The 20,304-nt window shown below is 36.5% G+C and overlaps 1 protein-coding gene across 6 annotated transcripts in view; it reads right to left on the reverse strand.

The window, feature by feature from the left end:
- Nucleotides 1-20,304, reverse strand: part of ASB12 (ankyrin repeat and SOCS box containing 12) — a 190,349-nt gene that overhangs the window by 94,319 nt on the left and 75,726 nt on the right. For all 6 annotated transcript variants that reach the window (XM_033109025.1, XM_033109038.1, XM_033109033.1 and 3 more), the window contains 3 exons: nt 20,212-20,261; nt 17,189-17,389; nt 10,984-11,112 (listed from right to left, as the gene is read on the reverse strand). In XM_033109025.1, coding sequence (XP_032964916.1) covers nt 10,984-11,112; nt 17,189-17,389; nt 20,212-20,261 — 380 coding nt within the window. The remainder of the gene's footprint in view (nt 1-10,983; nt 11,113-17,188; nt 17,390-20,211; nt 20,262-20,304) is intronic.

The raw sequence follows: 20,304 nt of genomic DNA on the forward strand, positions 1-20,304 counted from the left end.
ACCGACATTCAGTAATGGTTACAATGACCAGACAGAATATCAATGAGGAAATAAAAGACTGGAACAACCCTATAAGCAATCAGACCTTATAAACACATACAGAGAATTCCACCCAAAAACAGAATACACAATTTTCTCAAGTGTACATGGAGTATTCTCCAGGATAGAACATATGTTAGGCTACAAAACAGGTCTGAATACACATAAAAAAGACTGAAATCATACAAAGTATCTTTTTTGATGACAATGGAATGAAATTAGAAATGCGTAAGAAAAACTGGAAAATTAATAAATTTGTGGTAATTAAACAACATATTTTAAAACAGCCAATGAGTCACAGAAAAAAAATCACAAGTGAAAGTAGAAAACAACTTGAGGTAAATGAAAACAAAAACACAACATTTGGAATACTGCAAACATAGTGTAAACAGGGAAATTTAATGTTGTAAACGCACACTTTAAAATATATATGTGTCAAATCAAGAACCTAATTTTACAACTAAGGAAGGAAAAAATAACAGTAAACTAAATCCAAAGCTAGCAGAAGGAAGGAAATAATAAAGAAATAGCAGTGATTAATAAAATATAAACTAGAAAACAACAGAGAAAATCAACAAAACCAAAAGTTGGCCTAACAAAATTGACAAACTTTTAGCTAGACTGACTAAGAAATAACGAAAGAAGATTCAAACTACTAAAACCAGAAATGAAAGTGGCAACACTACTACTGATTTTACAGAAGTAAAAAGGATTATAAGATATATTATGAACAACTGTACACCAATAAATTTGATAACCTAGATGAAATGGACACTCCTAGCAACACAAATGTACCAAAACTAACCCATGAAGCAACAGAAAACCTGAATAGACCTATATCTACTAAAGAGATGAAATCAGTAATCAAAAACTTCCTGGCAAAAAAAACAAAACAAAAAAAACCTAGGATGAGATGGCTTCACTAGTGATTTCTATTAAACATTTAAAAGGAATTAAAACCAATCCTTTTCAAATTCTTCCAAAAGACAGAAGAGGAGAGAACACTTCCTAACTCATTCAATGAAGCCAGCATTACCATGATACCAAAGTTAGACAAACACACTACAGAAAACTACACACCAATATCTCTTATGAACACTGATGCAATGGCCCACAAGAGAAATACAAACAAACCAAATTCGGCAGCATACATGAAGAATATAACCCAAGTGGGATATATTCCCAGAATGAAAGGATGGTCCAACATACAAAAACCAATCAGTATAATATACCACATAAATAGAACTAAGGCAAAAAAAATCATGATAATCTCAATTGATGCATAAGAATACATCTGACAAAATTCAATACTGTTTCATGAAAAAATTAACAATACAACAGGAACAGAAGGAAAATTCCTCAACATGACAACTGCCATATAGGAAAACCCACAGTTACCAATGTATTCAATGATGAAAACCTAAAAACTACCCCCCAACTAAGATCAGGGACAAGGAAAGGATGCCCACTCTAAACACTTCTATTCAACATAGTACTTAAAGTCTAGCCTGAGCAATTAGTCAAGGGAAAAAAATAAAAGGAATCCAAACTGGAAAGGAAAGAGCAAAATTATCTCTGTTCACAGATTATACGATCTTATATGCAGAGATCTTACATGCTGAATATTTTACACACACACACACACACACACACACTCACACATGTATGTCAAAGCTAATTTAAAAATTCAGCAAAATTGCAAGACACAAAATCAACATGAAAAAATCAATTACATTTGCATTTCTATACACTAGCAATGAAAAATCTGAACAGAATATTAAGAAAATAATTCCATCTACAAAAGATAAAAGAATAATACACTTAGTAATAAATTTAGCCAAGGAGGTCTAAGACTTGTACACTCAAAACTAAAAATCATTGGTGAAAGAAATTAAAGACATAAATAAAATGGAAAGACATTCCATGTTCACAGATTAGAAGACTTAATATTGTTAAGATGTCAGTACTACCCAAAGTGATCTACAGATTCAATGCAATCTGAACCAGTCAGTATCGCAGTGGCATTTATTTCAGGAATAGAAAAGTCAATCCCAAAATTCATATGAAATCAGAAGGGACCCCAAATAGCTAAAACAATTTTGAAGTACAAGAACAAAGTTAGAGGACTCACATTTTCTAACTTCAAAAGTTACTACAAACACACTTTTTAAAGAAGGTAAAAGACCTGTACACTGAAAACTACAAGAAGCTGCTGAAAGAAATTGAAGAAGACATAAAGAAATCGGAATGTAGTCTGTGTTCATGGATTGGAAGAAATAATATAATTAAAATGCCCATATTACCTAATGCAATCTACAGATTCAATACAATCACTTTGAAAATCCCAACGCGTTGGCAAAAAATCCTAAAATTTGTATGGAACCACAAAAGACACCGAGTAGCCAAAGCAATCCTGAGAAGATAGAAAACTGCAGGCATCAACCTCCCTGATTTGAAACTATACTACAAAGGTATAGTGATCAAAATAGTATATGGTATTGGCAAAAAAAAAAAAAAAAAAAAAAGACACACAGACCAATGGAAGACAATTGAGAGCCCAGAAATAAACCCACACATATGAGTATATGGACCAGTAATTTATGACAAAGAAGCCAAGAAGAATATGCAATGGAGAAAGTCTCTTACATAAAAAAAATGGTTCTGGAAAAACTGGACAGCCACATACAAAATAATTAAACTATACCACTGTTTTACACAATATACAAAAATTATCTCAAAATGGATTAAAGACTTGAATATAAGACCTGAAACAATAAAATACATAGAAGAAAACATACGCACTAAGCTTCTGCAAATCAGTCTTACAAGTGTATTTGTGAATTTAATTTCAAAGACAAGAAAAACAAAAACAAAAATAAACAAATGGGATTATATCAAACTAAAAAGATTCTGCACAGCAAAAGAAACCAGCAACAAAACAAAAAGTCAACCAACTGAATGGGAGAAGATATTTGTAAATGATTATTTCCTGATAAGGGGTGGATATCAAAAATATATAAAGAACTCGTAAAATGCAATAACAATAAAACATAAATAACCTGATTAAAAAATGAGAAGAGGGTTCCTTTCACTCCACAGCCTCTAAAACATTTGTCATTACTTATCTTGTTGATGACAGTTATTCTAACTGGTTGGTATGAGGTAAAATCTCATTGTGTCTTTTATTCGCATTTCTCTGATAATTAGTGACGTTGAGCATATTTTCATACATCTACTGGCCAACTGTATGTCCTCTTTGCAGAAATGTCTATTCAGGTCCTCTGCACATTTTTTAATTGCATTGTTTGTTTTTTGTTGTTGTTGAGTTGTATGAGTTCCTTATATATTTTGGATATTAGCCCCTTATCGGAAGCATTGTTTGTAAAAATCTTTTACCATTCGGCAGGTTGCCCATTTTTTTAATTGGAAAAATGTTGTTGAGTTGTATGAGTTCCTTATATGTACATGAAACAATAAACAGCGTAGAAGAAAACATACATACTAAACTTACGCAACTTGGGTTTAAAGAGGATTTTATGAATTTGACTTCAAAAGCAAGGGAAGTAAAAGCCAAAGTAAATGAATGGGACTGTATGAACCCATAAAGCTTCTGCAAAGCAAGAGAAACCATCGACAAAATAAAGGGGCAACCTGCCAAATCATTGAGTTCTTCTATGTCCTTGTTCATTTTGCCTAATTGTTATATCAAATGTTGAGAATGGGGTGTTGATGTCTCAAACTCTAACTGTAAATTTGTTTATTTCTCCTTTCAGTTCTATCCATTTTTGTGTCACATATTTTGTATGTCTTTTGCTTGGTGCATATAAATTTAAGGTTGCTCTTTATTTTTATTGGATTGACCTTTTCATCATTATGTTATGTCCCTCTTTGTCTATGGTAATTTTCTCTCTTCTGAAGTCTACTTTATCCATTAATAATATGGCCATTCCTGCTTTCATTTGTGTTTTCATGATATATCTCCTTCCATTCTTTTACTTCCAATGTACATTTACCATTATATAGATGGTGCCAAAAAAATGTATACACATTTTAAGAAAACTATATTAAAATTGCAATACTCAATATATACCAATACCAAAAGATGAATACAAGTCACATTTGAGTTCTGCAATTACAACAGGTGCTCAAAGTGGTTACCATCAATGTCCAGTCACTTCTGATTACAGCGAACTACTACTTGAGCAATGCTGACCAAAGTGTCCACTTCTATACATTTTTTGGCACCCCTCGTATTTGAAGTGAATTTCTTGTAGACAGCATAGAATGGGCCACTTTTTTTAATCCACTGTTCACCTGTTTTCCAAATGGTGTAGTTAGACCATTTACATTTAACATAATTACGATATGTTTAGAACTTAATTCTCCCACATTATTTTTGTTTGTTCCCTTGGTTCTGTTTTCTTGTCCAGCCTTCCTGTAGGTTACTTGAATATTTCTGAATTTTATTTTCATTAACCTATAGTTTTTGAGTATATATCTTTGGCTAGATTTTTTAGTACCTTCTCTAGGCAGTATATTGTGTGTGTATCTATATCACCTATATCTGTATTTATATATCTTATCACAGTCTATTAGTGTCACTATTTTACAAGTTTGTGTGAAGTGTACAAACCCTACTTCCTTTTTATATCCCTTTGCCCTTTTCCATTTATAACTGGCTTAAATATTTCATCTACATATATTTAGAAACACAGTGTTATAATGTTTACTTCTGCTGGCAAACCTAATTTAGACAACTCAAGATGAGAAAGTCTATTGTTTATTCATATTTTTATTATTTCCATTATGTTTTCCTTCCTTTCTGAATTTCCAAGGTTCCTTCTTTTATCTTTTTTTGAGAACTTCCTTTAGCTTTATTTTTAGGGTAGGTCTTAGTGTGACACATTCTCTTAATTTTTCTTCATTTCAGAATGTCTTATATATCCTTCATTCCTCAAGGATATTTTTACCAGATACAGAATCCTGAGTTAACAGTAATTTTCTTTTAGCACTTGAAAATGTTGTACCACATCCTTCTGGCTTCCATAATTTCTGATGAGAAATTAGCTGTCATTCAAATAGTTTCTCCCCTATAAGTAAGGTGTCATTTATTTCTTACTGCTTTCAAGATTTTTTTTCCCTTGGTTTCATAAGTTTTTCATAAGTTTGACTATGATGTGTCTTGGTGTATATTTCTTTTGGTTATCCTGTTTGATGTGCACTCAGCTTCTTGACTCTATAGGTTTGTGTCTTTTGTTCTGTTTGGAATATTTTCAGCTATTATTTCTTTCAATACTTTTTCAGCCCTCCTCCTTTCTTCTTTGCTTCTGATTTCCCAGTGATACAAATAGATTTTTTGTTATTGTCCTGCAGGTCCGTGAGGGCCTGTTTCTTTTTTTTCAGTAGTATTTCTCTCAGACTGATTGACTTCTATTTTTCTGTCTCAAGTTCACTGATTCTTTCCTCTCTCCCATTCTGCTATTGAGCTCATCCATTTGTTTTTTAATTTCTGTTATTGTATTTTTCAGTTGTGTATTTCCATTTTGCTGTTCTTTATGTCTTCAATTTATTTTCTGATACTTTCTTTTGTTTGTAATTGTTTGTTGAAGCATTTTAAAGATAGCTGTAGAAAATCTTAAGTAATTCTAACATTACTGTTAACTTTCTGTTGATTGCTTTTCTTATTCAAGTTCATGTTTTTCCTTGTTCCTGGTATGATTAGCAATTTTCAACTGAAACTCAGACATTTCGGCAATTTTGTTATGAGACTTTGGCACTTATTTGAATCTTATTGGAGTCTGCTGTGACACTGTTCTAGCAGAGGAACTGCGGGTGCTTCCTCATTACTGTCAGGTGGGAGAACAGGTTGAGGTTCCCCACTTGGCTAACGCTGATACTTATGTTCAGGAGGGCCCCTACAATACTGATGGGTGGGAGTGAGGACTCAGACATCCCACTGGTGCTATGCTGATAGCACCCTAGTTGGGGTGTGCAGAAGTACTTCATTACTTCTCCCCATGTGACCTCCAATGATATCACAGAGTGGTCTCATTAATGTTGGATGGTGGTCAAAGTCCTGATTCTATACTAGGCCTCCTTTGATAACATCCAAGTGGGGAGAGGGAGAGGTACCTTATCATTGCTGGGTAGAAGTGTAAGTCCAGGCTGTCACATGATCCCTACTGATATTGCCAGGAAGAGTCTCTAGTGGGGAAAAAAAATCCAAGCTTCCCAGCTGACCTTCTGTGACACCACACTGAAGGGGTGGATGTGGGGACATTTGGGTGCTTTCTTACAGCTTGATAAGGATACAAATGTAGGCTCCCTATTTGGCCTTTGCTGGCTGGGTAGGGTCACAGTTTATTTCTGTAGTGTTTTACTAAAACTTATTGTCTAAGTTTTCTGTCTTGCTATGCTGTCCCTTTTCTGGTCCTCTGGCTAGAAAAAACAAGCTTTTCTTATGGCTTTTTTTGTCTTCTTGATGTTTCTGGATTGCCAACTTCTCCAGCTCCAGGGCTGGTGATTTGTATGAAGCAAAAACAAAACCCATGGAACTCACAACAGCGTTGTTCCTTTAGTCCTGTGGACCATAATTAGCCTGTCTTCATCTCGCCACTGTCCATAGTTTAATGTTGGTTTTATAATGTCCAAGGGTTTTAGTTTTACTTAGTGGGAAAAAAATGTGTCTATCATGTGTTCCCCTTAATCTGGTTTTCACTTCTCAAAGAAATACAGAAGAATTTCTGGCATTATAATTATCAAGAAGCACTGTAAACTAGCATCACTTCACTTAGAATTTCTCATTTGGAATATCCAAAGCTAAGAAGAATAATGGTGGCAAGAAAAAATATCTATCATTGGTGACATCACTCAAAATGGTGAAGTAGGGATTTCCAAAACTCTGTCCCTTCACAAAAGCAATGATTAAGCAGGCAAAAATTGTAATAGTCAACTTTTTTGAAAGTTCAGAATCTAATCAAAACTCATAACAACCAGGGGGATGTTTAATGAAAAACAAAGCTTACAAATTTTGGTAAGAGAGTATTACCACATTTTGACTTATGGACCTGCCAGCATTCACTCTCCAATTTAGCAGCAGTTTTGGGGATAGCAGTTCACATAACCAATGTGGCCTTCTGATGCCAGAGCGGGCAATACTGACCTTGTTATCAAAATATTGTGGTTATACATTGATTTCCTTGGTATCCCCCTGAAAGATGGGCTCAGGGGCTTGTTTTGCCCACCTTAGAACTTCCTCAAGACTGGAGTGGCCTTATGGACAGTGTCAAAATAACTTAAAGGCAAATATACTAGAGGCATCTGAGGCAAGGGATAACAGATGGGGCAAGCAGCAGACATATTGAAAATTCTGAAAAGAAGGAGGTTTGGGAGGAAGATACATGGGAAAATAAGGGCACTGAAATCCTCCTGTATATATCATGGCATGTAAAAGGCCAAGTACATGCCCAGGGCTACACATATGATCAGAACAAACCCGAGAAGACCCTAAGCTTTACCAGTGGCTGACTTTCAGACTCTGCACAGCAGGAAGTGATGACTAAGGGAGATTTATAAATGGCCTTGCTAAGCAATGAAGGTATACATAACATAGAGCCAATGTGCAAAGACAGGAAACTTTTTTTTTTATTTAAGAAAATCTCTGTTTAATCACTAGCTGATCACTTAGCTAATGGAAGGAGAATTCAGTCACCACACATGAAAAACAATACAGTTTAGAAAAGTCACTAATCAAATAACAATAACAGACAACAAATTGCAACAAAAAACGCTGAAGAGGGGTGACTCTGATTTCCATAATTATCATAAAGTACTCAAACTGCCAGTTTTCAACAAAAAATTATGAGGAACAGAAAGAAACGAGAAAGTACGGCACGTTCACGGGAAAAAAAGAAATTAATAGAAACTGCTCATGAGTAAGCCCAGACATTGGTATTATTAGACAAATATTTTAAATCAATTGTCTGAAATATGCTCAAAGAACTAAAGAAAACCAGGAAGATAAAATCTCATCAAATAATGAGTATCAATAAAGAGAGAAACTAGTAAAGAGAACCAAACAGAAATTCTGGAGATGAAAAGTATAATAAGTGAACTGAAAAATTCACTGGAGGGATTCAGCAACAGATTTGAGCAGGCAGAAGAATAAATTAACTGGAAGATACGTCTATTGAGATTACCCACTCTAAGGAGTAGAGAGAAAAAGCAATGATGAAAAGTGAACAGAGCCTAAGGGAGCTGTGGGAGACTATCAAGCATACCAACACACAAATAATTGTAGTCCCAGAATGACAGAAGAGATAGAAAGAGGCAGAAAGAATATTCAAAGATATAATGGTCACAAACATCCTAAATTTGATGAAAGATATGAATCTACACATTTGAAACGCTCAAGAAATTCCAAGTAGGATGAATTCAAAGACATTCACATTGAGATACAATCAACCATCAAAAGACAGAGAATCTTGAAAGCAACAAGACAGAAGCTACTCACCACATACAAGGGATCCTCAAGAATACGATTAACAGCTGATTTCTCATTGGAAATCACAGAAGCCAGAAAGCACTGGGATCACATATTTAAAGTGCTAAAAGAAAAAAAACACTGTCAACCAAGAATTATATATCTGGTTAGAACTATCCTTTAAAAGTGAAGGAGAAATTAAGACATTGCCTGATAAACAAGAGCTGGAGTTAATCATTTGTACACTTGCTCTAGAATAAAAAAACTACAAAGTGACCTATAGGCTGAAATTAAAAGAGACACTATACAGTAATTCTAACCCATGCAAAGAAATGAAGAATACCAATAAAGATAACTGATTAAGTAAATACACAAGCCAGCAATTTGTAATTCCTCTTTTCTTCCTTAAACAAATTATAAAAACAGTAATTACAGGTCTATATTAATAGACATACAATGTACAAGATGTAATTTGTAAAAAAAAAAAGGGGGGGGGAATGGAGCTGTATAGGAATAGCGACTTTAAATACAATTGAAGCAAAGTTAGTATAAATTGAAAGTAGAATGTTATAAATTTAAGAAGTTAATTGTAATCACCAGGGTGACAAGTAACAAAGTATACAAAAAATGCATAGAACATGAAAGATGAGAGAATTAAAATGAATCACTTAAAAAATCAATGTAATATAAAAGAAAGTAGCAATGGAGAACTTAAAGAACAAAAAGATAAGATGTAGGAATTATTTGAAATGTAAATGGAATTATCCAATTAAAAGGCAGAAGTTTACAAAATGGATTTCAAAAATATGATTTAAAACATGATCTAACTATATGCTGTCTTCAAGAGATTCACTTTAAATTCAAAGTGAAAAAAAATGAGAGGATAGAAAAAATATTCCATACAAATAGAGACCAAAGGAGAGCTGGTGTGGCTATACTAATAAAGACAAAATAGTCTTTAAGTCAACAACTGTTACAAGAGAAAAAAAGGACACTATGTATTCATAAAAACGGTCAATCCCTCAAGAATATATAACAGTTATAAACCCATATATGCACCAAATTATGAAGCCCAAAATATATGAAGCAAAAATTGATGAAACTGAAGGGAGAAGTAGACAGGTAATGGAACTGAAGGGAAAAATAGACAGCTTTACAGTAATGGCTAGAGACTTCAATATCCCACTTTCTATAATGAACAGAACGAGGCAGAAGATGAATAAGAAAATAGGAGACCTGAACAATATTATATACCCATTAGAACTAACAGACATATTAGAACACTATACCTAAGAACAGGAGAACACACATTCTTCTCAAAATATACACATCATTTGCAAAATAGATACCATTCTCCAGCACATACCTTATGTTAGGTCTTAAAACACATCTTAATACATTTAAAAAGATTAAAATCATAAAACTATATTCTCTAACCATAATGGAATAAAACTAGAATTAAATTACAGTAACAAAAGGAAACTTAGAGAATTCACAAATATGTGGAAATTAAGCAACACATGCTTAAAAAACCAACTGATCAAAGAAGTCATAATGGAATTTTAAAAAATACTCTGTGAAGTTCTAGAGACGGCAATTTGGCAAGAAAATAAAAATCATCCAAATTGGAAAGGAAGAAGTAAAACAATCTCTGTTCAGAAACAACATGATTTTATATAAACAAAATCCTAAGGAATACACAAAATAAACTATTAGAATTAATAAACATATTCAGATAGGTGGAAACAACCAAAGTGTCCTTCGACAGACAACTTGATAAAGAAGATGTGGTATATATACCCAATGGAATACTACTCTGTCAGAAGAAAAGATGAAATAGTGCCACTTGCAACAACATGGATGGATCTTGAGATTATTATGCTAACCAAAATAAGTCAGACAGAAAAAGTCGAGAACCATATGATTTCACTGATATGTGAGATATAACACTGAAAGCAACAAAGGAACAAGACAAACAAATAAAGAAACAAAAACTCATAGACACAGACAACAGTTTAGTGGTTACCAGAGGGGGAAGGGGGTCAAATATATGGTGATTGAAGGAGAACTGACTCTGGGTGGTGACCACATACGCAATATATAGACGATGCATTATAGAATGGTACAGTTGAAACCTATGTAGTTTCGTTGACCATTGTTACCCCAATAAATTTTAATAGAAAAAAGAAAAAGAAAGATGCAACACACATCCTGACTGGTAGTACTACTATTAATCAGCTATTATTTCTTGTTTATTTCCTTAAGCAAGTAACAGCAAAGCCCTGAAAAATCAAAAGGACAGTGGTCTTGTTTTCAGAGGCAGCAAGGAATGGGTGATCTGGGGAGAATGTCCTACTCCACAGTCATGCTTATGAAGATGATGGCAGATATACAAAGAAAGGCAAAGCAGCTGAGGCCCTGGGGCCGGCTGGTATAAAGGAAGGGACAGCTTAGGAACTTACTGAATGTTGTAGGGCACAGTACTAGGATTGAGCACACCATACATAGTGAAGCCTTTATAGAGAGGGTTCCTGAAATCTGGTTTCCTCTGAACCAAGAAAGGCCACACGGAATGGGTTTTCTCACAGACTCTGTCAAAAAAAGAAAAACAAGCAAATAAATTAACAGCAGCAAGTAATCTCAACAGTTCTGTAGAACTTGAAAATCAGCCAAATTTTACTAATAAGTAACTCAATTCAACACATAGTGATAGGACATGATACAAAGAAAATAGAAATAAGTGGCTAATAAGTGATAGAATAATGAATTATCTGGACTTGAATTTATCAGTTTTTAAAATGAATAAGAAGTTACAGACTTTGACACTGGAGAGCAGGAGATGCTAAGTAAAGCTGCTGTTGTGGAGTAGCTAAAGATCTTAGGAATGACAATACCATTTTCTGGGACTGTCTTCCCATTCATATACTGTGATCTCTAAGGTCTCTTCCAAATCTGGAATTCTATAGACTGATCACCTTTCAATTTTTTTTTTAACTTGGAATTATGTTTAAAATTCTGGTAAGTTAAAGTAAACAGCCCAGAGGGTGAATTTCTGGCTTTCATATTTCATTTTATTTCAAGGCAGCTTCTCGTCCTCTCAGAAGGTATAAGACAAAGAGAAAATGCTAATTTTTTTTTAAATTAAAGCTTAGTGGGGTGATAACTGTTAATAAAGTTACACAGGTTTCAGGTGTACAATTCTGTCACACATCACCTATATGTCACATTGTGTGTTCACCACCCAAAGTAACTTCTCCTTACGTCAACATATTTTTGATCCATTTTACCCGCATCTACCACCCCACCCCTGACCCTCTGTGAACAACTAAACTATTGTCTGTGTTTATGAGTTTTTGTTTCTTAATTTGTTTGTCTTGTTCCTTTCTTGTTTTCAGTTTTATATACCACATATCAGTGAAATCATATAGTTCTTGACTTTTTCCGACTGACATATTTTGCTTAGCATGATAATCTCAAGATCCATCCATGTTGTCACAACTGGCACTATTTCATCTTTTCTCATGGCAGAATAGTATTCCATTGTGTACATATACCACAACTTCCTTATCCTTTAATCTAGCGAAGAACAGACACTTCAGTTGTTTCCATGTCTTGACCACCATAAATAAAGCTGCAATGAACATCGGAGCACATGTATCTTTAGGGATGTTTCCAGATTTTGTGAGTAGATACCCAAGACAGGGATTGCTGGGTCATATGGTAATTCTATTTTTAATTTTTTGAGGAACCTCCACGCTGCCTTCCATACCAGCTGTACCAGTCTGCATTCCCACCAACAGTATATGAGGGTTCCTTTTTCTCCACAGCCTCTTCAACACTTGTTATTATTTGTCTTGTTGATGATACTCATTCGAACTGGTGTGAGGTGGTATTTCAGTGTGGTTTTTATTTGCATTTCTCTGATGATTAGTGATATTGGGCATTTTTTCATATGTCTATTGGTGATTTGTATGTCCTCTTTGGGGAAATGTCTATTCAGGTCCTCTGTCCATTTTTCAACTGGATTGTTTGTTCTTTTGTTGGTGAGTTGCATGAGTTCCTTGTATATTTTGGATATTAGCCCCATATCGGAGGCATTGTTTGCAAACATCTGCTTTCATTCAGTTGGTTGCCTCTTTATTTTGTCGATGGTTTCTTTTGCTGTGCAGAAGCTTTTTAGTTTGATATAGTCCCATTCATTTATTTTAGCTTTTATTTCCCTTGCCTTTCAAGTCAAATTCATAAAATCAACTTTGAAAGCAAGGTCCTTAAGTTTAGTACCTATATTTTCTTCAATGAAGTTTATTATTTAAGGTCTTCTGTTTACAGCTTTGATCCATTTTGAGTTAATTTTGGTACACGGTGACAGGTAACAGTCTAGTTTCATTCTTTTGCACGTGACTTTCCAATTCTCCAACACCATTTATTAAAGAGGCTGTCTTTTCTCCATTGTATATTTTGGCTCCTTTGATGAAAATTATCTGTCCATATATATGTGGGTTTATTTCTGAGTTCTTGTTCTATTCCATTCGTCTGTGTGTCTGTTTTTTGGCCAATACCATACTATTTTGATTATTGTTGCCCTGTAGTACAAGCTGAAGTCAGGGAATGTGGTACCTCCAGCATTGTTCATTTTCCTTAGGATTGCTTGGGCTATTCGGGGTCTTTTATAGTTCCATACAAATCAGATGATTTTTTTGTTCTATTTCTTTAAAAAATGCCATTGGTATTTTGATGGGGATTGCATTAAATCTGTATATTGCTTTGGGTAATATGGCCATTTTAACTATGTTGATTCTTCCAATCCATGAACAAGGAATGTCTTTCCATTTCCTTGTGCCTTCTTCAGTTTCTTTTACAAACGTGTTGTACTTTTCAGAGTATAGGTCTGTCAAATCCTTGGTTAAGTTTATTCCTACCATGTTTCCCTGAAATAACCCAGCCAGACAATCAGGTCTAATGCACCTTTCAGAGCAAAAATTAGTAAGACCTGGACTTACATAATACCATATTATATAAGACCCAGGCTTATAGTAAAATAAAACCGGGTCTCATTAATTTTTGATCCAGAAAACACATTAGAGCTAATGGTCCAACTAGGACTTATTTTGGGGGAAACACAGTAGGGACGCTGTTGTTTTTGCTGCAAGTGCAAAAGAAATTGTGGTTCTCTTTATTTCTTTTTCTGAGGTTTCATTGTTAGTATATAAGAATGCAATGGAATTTTGCACGTTGATTTTGTAGACAGCAACTTTACTGTATTCGTTCATTATTTCTAATAGCTTTTTGGTGAAGTCTTTAAGGATTTCTATATATAGCATCATGTCTTCTGCAAAGAGTGACAATTTAACTTCTTCATTCCCCATGTGGATGCCTTTTATTCCTTTCTCTTGCCTGACTGCTCTGGCTAGTACTTTCAATACTATGTTGAAAAGCAGGGGTGATAGGAGACAGCCCTGTCAGGTTTCAGAGGCTCTGTTTACTCCTGTAGGGTTCCACCCAGATAGGTGGGGGTAAGGGTGGGGTAGGTTGTGAGAATTCGCTTTGAGCAATGGCGGTGAACACTAGTAAAGCCAATCCTGCACCCCAGCCTCCTCCCCTTCGCTGGAACTAGTTGGGCAGTCAACCCGTGGCTGTGGGCTACAGTTCTGAGAACTGCAATTATTCTGTTCTTTTGATCGGACACTGCTACTGTTTTGCTTCTAGCACTGGACAGACGGGTGGGGCGAGCTCTGGGAGGGTGGGGGGGTTCGGCTAGGCTCTGTGCCTATGCCTTCCATCCTTTTCTTGGCAGTGAGGGCTTAAACCAGTTTTCAGCTTTCTTCCCTTAGTCTTTGTTCTGAGTTCTCTGCCATGAGGGTGGGGTTCAGCCGTGTCATATGCTGATGCCTCAGGCAGGACTGTGGACATAAGGGTAGCGCTAGCAGTCCAAATTCTTCCCTCTCTTGCGATTCCATTAGCTACGGAATGCAGGTGGCTCAGAGCTCCGAACTCCGGTCTGTGTCCTGCGCAGCCATGTACTTCCTCTTTCCCTCCTCACCCACTCTCCCAGTTTGCCCACCTTTAGATGATTTCAGTTGTACGTCTCTTAGTTTTGCCTGTCTGCTGTGCAGGAAGTCCTTTGTGGAATTATAACTCTTCAATTTGTTGTAAATTCCAGGGGAGATTTCAAGAGGCTCACCTCAGAGTGCCATTTCTATGATGTCGTTTCCGAATGGTAACATATATTAGCAAATATTTGTAAGTTATCCTAGATGGGCAGCTAAAGACTGCAATATTTATGTGGAACATTATTTCTCATACCTTAGTTGAGACCATGGGACCTTGCTCACCAAGCAAGGAAGCCCCTTAGTTAACACCTCAAAAATCATGGGTTGTAGTGGTCCCCAGTGAAAGCTGCATATAACCATGCAGGGGAAGGTCATTTGGAACATACCGTCTCAAGGAAGACAACAAAGAGGAGTGGTATGGGTGGCAGGACCTAAATTGTAGTCTTTTAACTTTTACAATCCTTAGACCATTCTGGTGAGGCCTAAAGCCCTGTATATCTGTCTTTCTCATTTGTTGTTGGTTAAAACAGAAAAAAAAATCTTGCAGAGGTAAGGTAACTAACATTTATTGAGTATCTACTACATGTCAAACACTGTTCCAGACTCTACCTAAAATACCTCATTAAATTTTATCCCTAAATTAGTAATGAGAAAATAAGAAAAATTAATTTACTAGGCCGGCCCGGTGGCTCAGGCGGTTAGAGCTCCATGCTCCTAACTCTGAAGGCTGCCGGTTCGATTCCCACATGGGCCAGTGGGCTCTCAACCACAAGGTTGCCGGTTCAACTCCTCGAGTCCCGCAAGGGATAGTGAGCTCCGCCCCCTGCAACTAAGATTCAACACAGCACCTTGAGCTGAGCTGCCTCCCGGATGGCTCAGTTGGTTGGAGCACGGGCTCTCAACCACAAGGTTGCCAGTTCAATTCCTCGAGTTCCGCAAGGAATGGTGGGCAGCGCCCCCTGCAACTAAGATTGAACACGGCACCTTGAGCTGAGCTGTCGCTGAGCTCCCGATGGCTCAGTTGGCTGGAGTGCGTCCTCTCAACCACAAGGTTGCCGGTTCAACTCCCGCAAGGGATGGTGGGCTGTGGCCCCTGCAATTAGAAATGGCAACTGGACCTGGAGCTGAGCTGCACCCTCCACAACTAAGACTGAAGGGATAACAACTTGACTTGGAAAAAAGGCCTGGAAGTGCACACTGTTCCCCAATAAAGTCCTGTTCCCCTTCCCCAATAAAATCTTTAAAAAAAAAATTAATTTGCTAAAGGTCACATCTCCAGGAAGTAATATAACCAAAACTTGCACCAAGGTCTCTCTGATTCTAGAGCCTATACTTTTCCTTTCATGAATGAATGAAACTTCTGCCTCTTTTAAGTAATCACTTTTTAAATATGTGTTAAAATGTTGAACTTTTGTACTTTTATATGGAGATTCAAATTTGATTGTAGAATGGCTCTAGGATATGTTTGGATATATCATTTTAAGAGGGTAGAAAAAGAAGATGGAAAAGATCATGGGTGTTATTTAATGCTAGACAGAATGAATGTGTCTAAAAGCATTTAGGGAGAGGGTAAGAAAGATCTGGTTGCAAAAAGGAAGAGAAATATGCACAGAAGCTACCAAGTGAGTACAAATGTTAAAGCATCAAGATCCATCACTGTTATCTGTTTTGACAACAAAATGGAATCACAGAGAAGTGATGTCATTCAGGATACGTCATAAAGGGGCCTGAGAACTTCAGCTAACTGCTACTTAACCAACAGCTGTGAAATAAGAGTGCATTGTGAGACAGCTTCTTCCTTGTCTATCTCTTTAAAACATAGAATACTGCTCACAGCAACTTTATCGTGTCCATCTCAAGAAGAGTTTACACTTTGGATATTCTGGGGATGTTAAGAGTTTAAATTGAATGAAAATTCAACCACCTACGGGAGCTGGGAAGATAACATTAGAAAATGGCTGAGAATAAACTATAGGGGGTGATGAGACTATGGCAAACACAAGGGAGTTTGCCTCATCCACACTGAGAAGCTGCTATTCAGCTTTAGCTGATAATGGCCAAGAGAAAACACAGGTCCATTGTTGCCAGACCTCCTGATTTTTCAGGACAGTATCTTGGCACAATGGCTTTTCTATTTAGGACAAAAATCTTAAAATAACTATATTTTTATGTGAAATATCCTGATATTAAAATTTTGACAACTAATTCACAGTTTAAAAAATACTCCACAGACTAAACATGCCTGTTGAGCCAGATTTGGCTTATGAGCTGCCATTTCATGCTCTCTAATACAAATGATGAAGGACTGCAGATAATGGCTACTCATGTCTGCACAGTAACTGATTCTTTACAAAGTCCTTGCACATACATTTTTTATCAGGTCCTCATGATTGCTCCAAAAAGTAGGTGTTATTATCCATATTTTACAGATGAGGAATCTGAGGTTCTGAGGAATCCCCATGCAAACAGTGAGTGTGTTACACTTCAAAAGTTCTTTTTTATAGTTGTCATCTCCTCCCCTTTCCTGAACTCCTCTCCCCAAATCAGGGTGGTGTACACATTCCTTTTGCACTGAGCCCCTCTCCCTATTCAGTGTTTTGTCACAAACTGTATTTACCTCAGAGCTTCCCGATCCTTCTGGCAGTTTCCAAGGAAGTTCCCAAACTGGCAAGAAAAAACATGGTCATGGATCTCCAGCAGGAAGATTTCATTAAACTCAAAAGCACAGGGAAATTGTTCCATTAATTGCCAGATACAGTCTAGGAACTGGGTGAAGACAGGGGATACTTCTTTAGAGTCCCCATCCAGATGGCCACACCTGAGAAATGCAAATAAAGGTAAAGAAAGACAACAGCTCACATCTGGGTTACACTGTTTGGAATAGGCTACAGTGAGGTCACCCTTTTTTTCTGTTGTCACTGGCAAGTAAACACCTCATGCCAAAATGCCACCCAGAATCTCAAAGCTTATTAATCCCAACACATCTCTTAGCTACTGGTATCCTTCACTATCACCCAGATTGTAAGCCCTTTGGTCATCTATTCTATTTCCTCCTACACCCTCTACCCTCTTTACAATAGAACTTTCTCTAGTGATAGAAATGTTCCATATCTCTGTTGTCCAATATGGTAGTCACTAACTATTAAGTACTTGAAATGCGGCTAGTGTGACTGAGGATCTGAATTTTTAACTGCAGTATTTAATTATAATTAATTTAAACTTAAATAGCCACGTTTAACTCTTGTGAGTCAGGACCATACTTCCATTGCTTACTGTACAGTTCTTGACATGAAATAGGTATTTAATAAACATTTATTAAATGAATGAACAAACTCATACTAGAACTATTTAATGTTTCCTCCCCCATGATGCCCTGTTCACCAACTCTACCATCCACTGGAAACCATATTCCACTGGAAACCATACTCCACTGGAAATAAACACAGCATCTTTAGCCTCTACATGGTATGTTCTAACTTCTGATTTAACTGAAATATGCCTCACCAAGGACATCACCTCTTCCTGGGGCCCAAATCAAATAGAGAATGCTCATCATTCCACTCTCCACATATCATAATCCTAAAACAGGGCAGAGGTGGGTTCAGCTTTCTCCTTGCTCCTACCACTGCTTTCTACTATTCTTTTCATTCTTAAAAACACTTCCATTATGAGTCACGCTGTTTAGCTTATACTACCTTCCCCTTCCCCAATGTTATCTTCTAGAAGTCTCTGGGTCACTTCCTCATGTTTTCTAAGGAATCTGACTCCTATCTTAAGTCATCTTTGGGATCCATGCAGATGACTTGCACTGGCTTAACAGGTTCCTCAACTAACTCAAATCCAATTATCTTCACTGATCTTTACCTCTACTCCACTATCATCCCCCCATATCCATGGCCATAGGTTGGGTCTTAAGTTACACAGAGGTTCATACTGCACTTAAAAATTTTAATCTCAATATCCTATTCTGACCACCATATATTATATTTCCAAAGGCTGCTTATCTTACCTCTCCAGCCCTTATCTCTGAACCTCAGCCTGCCAGATTCCTATTGGGTTCCCTTTTGTCCTTATTATCCAGCCTATACTCTATGGTCTGCCCCTTCAACTACTATTCTCTTGCCATTTTCTTCAACTTTCTGGTCTTTCTTTAATTATTCACCTTCAAAATCCAGCTATAGATAAGCCTAAAGTGCAATGTTCTCTGCTCACAGATCCTGACTGATGAATGCTGCATGAAAATATCATGGAACCATGCAAACTGATGCCATTTAAAATTAAGTCTCCATACTCATCTAGAAATTGCTCCCAAATAATCTTTATGTATGTCCTTAACACCATTTTCCCTTCAAACTTATAGCTCTTGCAAATTTTAAGCTATCTTCTCAAAACCCTAACCTATTTCACACTGGTGTCTATAGTACCACTGGGAAAAAAAAACAGGCCCTCAAGTAAAAATATCTAACTTCTGCCTCTGACATTCGCACACTTATTTCCTTCATTGCCTGTCCTTCCATCCAGTCTCCATGGAAGATGTGTTCTTAATTATAGCTAATGCTAATCTTTTCATCTAAATTTTAGCTTTTACTCCCCCTTGTCTCCTCAGGAGTCTTATTCTACCAAACACCCACTGTCTCTTTCAAGTCTTCAACCTTATATTCTTTAATGTTCTAAAATGCCACCAATCTCAGGAAGCCTTCTTTGCCCCAGAATGGGTTAGGTTCTTTTGTTTATATTTACCTTTGTCTTACCATTTATCATACTATACTATCATCAATTTTCTTTTCTGTAGAAGAGACAGAGACCACATCTGTTTCAACATAATCTCCTTAAAACCTAGCATACGGCCTGGCCCAAAGCTTGTTGATGAAGGACAAATGAATGGATGGACCCAAAAGGCTAGAGAGTGACAATCAAATGAAATTAAATGGATACACACCAATGGAGAATACGACCTGAACTGTAACATCCCTGAGTGTAAAACATTTTATGTGCCTTTTGTAAACAGCTCAGTGTCTTGATACAGTATGCAGTATACTGTTAAGTATTTGGTCAATACTCGTTGATTGTTATGATAACATAGCTAAAGCCTCAGTGAGGCTGTTTTGCTTATAGCAGACATTACATGAATGTTAAGACTTTGCACCACCCCTTCCTTACTAAAGAAGAGAAATCTGCTCCTGTCTTTTTTCTTATAAAAGGTTAAAAGGCGCACAGTCTTAGATGTCATTCCCTCTGCCTGAATGACCTCCTCATCCCACTGTTCTGTCTAGCAAACTCCTATTCATCCCCCCCAAAATTCATCTTTAAATGCTGCCTATTCCTGGACACCTATCCTGACTTCTTCAAGCAGAGTTAAGTACTTTTTCTTCTGTGATCCATGACACCTTGTTCTTTCCTGAAATATTTAACAATTTGATATAATTATTTGCACACTTTGAAGGCAGAGATAATATTCTAGTCACCTATTCAGCCTCAGTATCCTAGCATAGTGTCTGGAATACTTGTTTCTTGATGAAAAGGGATTTACACCATGTTCAACTTACTGCTCCTTCATATGCCAGAACATACTGGATTTTGATAAACCTCACGCTAATGACCTTTCATTAGACTCCTCCTTTAAAATGAAGATATTTTTACCTTTGGGAGAACTTGTGGCCCATGGATATCCATTCCTTCTCTATCAGGATCTTCATGTTTTATACAAAAATAAAAGTTTGCAATAGGAAAATC

Source organism: Rhinolophus ferrumequinum, chromosome X (genome assembly GCF_004115265.2).
Source record: "Rhinolophus ferrumequinum isolate MPI-CBG mRhiFer1 chromosome X, mRhiFer1_v1.p, whole genome shotgun sequence".
NCBI classification, from domain to species: Eukaryota; Metazoa; Chordata; class Mammalia; order Chiroptera; family Rhinolophidae; genus Rhinolophus; species Rhinolophus ferrumequinum.